This window comes from Acyrthosiphon pisum, chromosome A2 (genome assembly GCF_005508785.2).
Source record: "Acyrthosiphon pisum isolate AL4f chromosome A2, pea_aphid_22Mar2018_4r6ur, whole genome shotgun sequence".
Lineage (NCBI taxonomy): Eukaryota > Metazoa > Arthropoda > Insecta > Hemiptera > Aphididae > Acyrthosiphon > Acyrthosiphon pisum.
In genome coordinates, this window is record NC_042495.1 from 17,947,004 (window position 1) to 17,952,102 (window position 5,099).

Consider the following 5,099-nt stretch of genomic DNA (forward strand, 5'->3'; position numbering starts at 1 on the left):
CATTATTATTTATTGCGTAATTTGACATTATTGTTATTATTTTTACGCCGCGCATAAACCCGCTGCAGATATTGAGACCACGAACGAAACTGTGCCATCACGAACAAGAAAATTGTCTTCGCTAAACACAGTTATGCTGTATAGTGAATCCGTATCTATGAATCGGAATATTCCGAAAGCAAAAGGCCCTTCGAAATGGAGACGACCCAAGCCGTCCGCCGACAAGACTCGTTTTATGGAAAAGCCGAATTTTACTTCGCGTACCGGAAAACTGGTCGATGTGTTTTACGGGCGCCGTAACTGCAATTCCAGAGATGACATAACTCTGCTGTGCACTTACTTCGAAGCAAATGAAAGGTACTTACATATTATCCTTAACAGGAATGCTAGGGAACAATTTTCATTAGTTTCAATACTATATGTGTCAGGGGCGACTCCAGAGATTTTTATTGGTTGGGCTAAGTCATAACTTTCAGAAAACTATAATAAAATGTTTATTTTTACAAAAATATACAATTTTTTAGAAATACGATCTTGGGGGGGGGGGATTACGGCCCCTAGGTATCCCCATGGAGTAACCCCTGTTACGTGTAATTTGATCGGTTGAGTAAACAGATATTTTTTAATTGAGGATGAGAGATTTTTTCAAGCAACTGATACAAGTTCTTAAAATAAAATAGTTAGGTAGAAATTATGTTAATAGATATTAAAGTAATGGTTTTTTTGGAAAGAATTGGACTTAACTCTTTCCCCACAGAACTACTTTTCTGATTTACGTCTATTTTGAAATTTTAAATATTTTGTCTAAGATATCTTCTTAATAAGCTGCACCTATACACTAGTGGCTTTTAAAATAATAAAAAAATAAAAATATTTTGTTCTACATTTTATAGGCACAAAAGACTTCCAAAGGGGTCGAAATCATTTGTTAAAAATGAAACCTCTAATGATAACTTCTGTTCAGATAAACGCAAAATACGTACTACAAATATTAAAAATGAACCAAGCTACATGTTGTAAGTAATATTAATTAATAATTTTGTTCAATCATTTTCATTTAAATGAATTAATTATTAAATGGCGTTAAAAATATGATGTACACGATTTTAAAATATAGCAATTTAAGTATGAAAACATGCTAAAAACCGGTATATTTCAAAAATAGTTTTTCTTTCCAAAACTATTTACATTTTTTACCGTTTATCATAATTTATAATAAACTATATATGTTGATTATTGACTATGGACTATGATTGTTAATCCCAAATTAGTCTATACTCAGATCAAAATTTAATATATTAATAAAATTGTGTATTATATGTATTGGTATTGTCTAAGGCGGAATCGCATGGGATCAACCAAAAGATCCGCTTTATAGAATAAAACGGAAAAGTTTTTGATTATTCGATTCGATTCTAAATTGTATATAATGTACTATTATTATCCCTATTGCATAATAAGTTGTATAGTTTATAACATTTATAATTTTAATTTTCAATGTAGGTATTCATTAATTTTTAATTGTTATAGGCTTTTTCAAATGTTCAATGTACTTTTTCATTCATACAATAAATTTATATTTTTCATTTAATTATAGACGTACCTATATCTTGGCATTTTGATATTTGAAAGAAACGTAACTATGTACAGAATAAACTGTTCGATAACGATTGTTGGTGCATAACTGTTTTTTCACAGCTATAGGAAACTTATTATAACATTTAATATATGTTTTAGATTTTATACATAGTACTATATATGCCAACATAATGTGCCCACATAATTTTTGGCTTTTGTTACACCTGCGCATATTGTGTTTCCAGTTTACCTATGCAAGGTTTTTATTTTTACGGGACCTACAAAATCGTTCAGTTTTCAACTTTTAGGAAGAATCCGTTTTTTGGGGGGGGGGGTTTGACATGCATAATATGAAGGTATGGGAACACACGCCGGGACCAAAGAAGAATTCCTGATGGGATAGTTCATAGTTAATCATTTTATTCAGTATCCGCCTTAGACATTTTCTTCACTGTACTATAATATAATATTATATACCTACCGTTATTTTCGAACTAAATGCTTACATAGTTTATCATGTATAATAAGTTGAGTTGTACATTAAATTATATAAATCAAAAATAATATTATGGAAAAGCCGAAAATAAAATATGACATTTTTAACAGAATTTATTAAATATTACTTTATAATACGAGTACCAGTATAGTGTCCTATTGATGTATGTTTTACATTTTTTTATTACAGACAACAATACGATAAACCCTCAGCAAAAATTAATGCGGTTCTCAAAGATCTAGGTTTTGTGTGCAATAGTGATAAAATGTATACATTTTATCTATCACAGATATACTATTTTAAAGACGCTCAAAAGCATATTACCAGATTTGGTCAGAAAAGTTATATTGCACCAAAACTAAAAGTAAATATATGTTTTGTTTTTTTGGTAAAATATATTAGTGACTGACAAATTTAATATTTTAATTTATTGGTTATTTAGTTATGAGTTTGATATTTTATATTAATACTACATTTATAAGGTTATAGTTTATCTGATTTAAAGTAAAAATCAAAATACCAATTATATTAAAATATCAAAAACAATAATATCTTATCAATAATTATCATTATTTATCACTGTAATTAATAATTTTGTATTTTAACATTAAAATATAAACATAAATTTTATCTAACGATGTTTTTAATATTATTTTTTATATTTTAGAATTCAATAGGCAGCTATGATGAATATAATCAAAACGGAAGACATCAAAAGTTAATTCACTCTAAAACATACCCGGAAAACAATTGTTACAACAAAAATTACAAAATTGAAGTATGAAACATATTTGAATTAATATTACTTTTAAAATTGTTGTTTGTAGTTAGTTTTTGAGTATTATTTCAAAATCTTAATTCCATTTGTTTTGCAAATAATTAATCATCAACTATTTTATAGCTGAAATATACACATTACGTTGTACAATAGTTTTTGTAAAATTCATAATATTTAGAACTTTCAGGAAGCTTATTTTTTATAAATAATCTTTGATAATTGAGTTAACTATTGAGTATACAAGATTAATATATATAAAATTATGCTCTGTTGTTTATATTATATTGAATGAAATTCTATAGCTACTTAAAATGTATTATAATATTATAATTTATTACTAAAATTAATTATGAAAAAAAAAAATTTTGTACAAGCATAGAGTTAAATAAATTAAATTATTTATATGCATATGTTAGAATCCTCATCAAAATTCAATAATTAAAAAGACTCACTCAAATCAATTGATTTGCCAAATTAACACCAATAATCTTCATCAAAATAAACAGTTGCCTACTAAATACTGGTCAATGAGGCACTTGTTATTTACAAATTTTGATCGCGGTATTCTCTTGGATACAGGTAATTCAACTATTTTCCGTTTAAATCTTATGTTTTTAAACAATATTTTTTATTTATAGAGAGCTTCTATTCAGTCTGTCCAGAGGTATTAAGCTATCATATAGCAAAGCGTTGTAAAAATAACATAGTGTTGGATTCTTTTTGTGGAGCTGGTGGTAATATTATACAGCTCGCAAAAACATGCAAACGAGGTATTATTATTATAATGTTACATAATAATATAAATGTTAACTATTTTAATATAATATTTTTTTAACTCATTAATATAAAACAAAATTATACATATTAAAACAATACAATTTCTGCAATTTAAAACTAAGAGTTATAGTTTATTGACTATTCCGTAAAACAATGTTCATTCCGCGTGTGTATACATTTCATTAAAAATATTAAATCAATAAAACCATTGAATTTTAAAAATAGTATAATGACAAAATATCTAAAAATAATGTATTTGTAGTGCTAAAAAAATATTGTACTTACTAGCTTAGTTTTTATCTTGATATCTTTTAATGATTGAAATAGTTAACTTTTAATTGAGGAACCTACTTCTTTACCACAACGATCTAATTTCCAATCATGTCAAAAGGTAGTTCATATACCATCCAATTTCGTATCCTTGCCCTTGGAGAAAAATGATGTTTAGCTTTACCTCTAAAGCTTTAAAGCTTTGGAGTCATACATACACTTGCGTGGAAAGCTTCCCATTTTAGCACCTCTCGCCAAGCAAGCTCATTGTTGATGTTGTGTATTTTAATTATAACATCCATATATTTTGGTGAAAAATCATCATCTTTCCAACGCCACCCTTTTGTTCATTCCAAAACAACGAAACGATTTTCAAACAGTTTTTAGTAAAAAAATATTGTATTATATAATTTTATTATTCGTTTTACTTCAGATGATGGATAAACCCAAAATTCACCCTTTCCTTCTGACTTAGGGATGGTAGATACTTCTCGTTCTGTTGGTAATAGAAATGGATTCAATAATTGGTTTTAAGTTATTACATACCTATAATAACTTAAAACCAAGTAAGTAAGAAAATATTACTGGTAAAGTTATTATTAAAATTTAATATGACACAATAATTTATTGAATTAACGGCAGTGATTGCAGTTAAATTTTTTAACTGATGTTAATTTAATTTTACATAATTTTAGCGCTAGTTGTAATGCTAATTATACATTTTAATAAGTGCATAAAATACGTCATACATATTTTATACGATTTTGAAACATTTGATTCCGGGCCTAATAATTTGAAATTTTAATACTTACGTCAGGTCCAGCCGCCCAGTATTCTTTTTAAAAAAAATCAATATGCATGTAGTGTGTAGGAAGTAGGTACTGTAATTTGGTACAGTGTGTTGCAAGGCACCCAGTGTTTATTAATAAATAAGAATTAATATGAATAAGACCATTTATTTTGAAATCATGCTTATCGTTTACCGGGTAAATATTTATAATTGGGTAATATTTATGCAGATAAAACTAAATATTTTATTTATTTTTCTAGTTTCGTAATAATTTATAAGTTTGTATTTGAAATATTCGTAGGTATAAGACAATATTATAAATACAGCTCATGGGGGGGAGGGGATCTATCACTCATATCACCCCCATAATTACGCCCCTGGATATTGTAATCCACAACACGTATGTACTG

At 27.2% G+C, this 5,099-nt stretch overlaps 1 protein-coding gene and 1 long non-coding RNA gene across 2 annotated transcripts in view; one reads left to right on the forward strand and one right to left on the reverse strand.

Moving 5' to 3' along the window:
* Positions 1-5,099, reverse strand: part of LOC103307712 — a 300,213-nt gene that overhangs the window by 241,113 nt on the left and 54,001 nt on the right. The window lies entirely within an intron of this gene.
* LOC100574504 lies at positions 134-2,983 on the forward strand. The gene is made up of 4 exons (XM_008179957.3): positions 134-357; positions 894-1,016; positions 2,264-2,438; positions 2,742-2,983. Exons 1-4 carry the CDS (start codon positions 134-136, stop codon positions 2,856-2,858), a joined length of 639 nt encoding a protein of 212 aa, XP_008178179.1. The 3' UTR covers positions 2,859-2,983.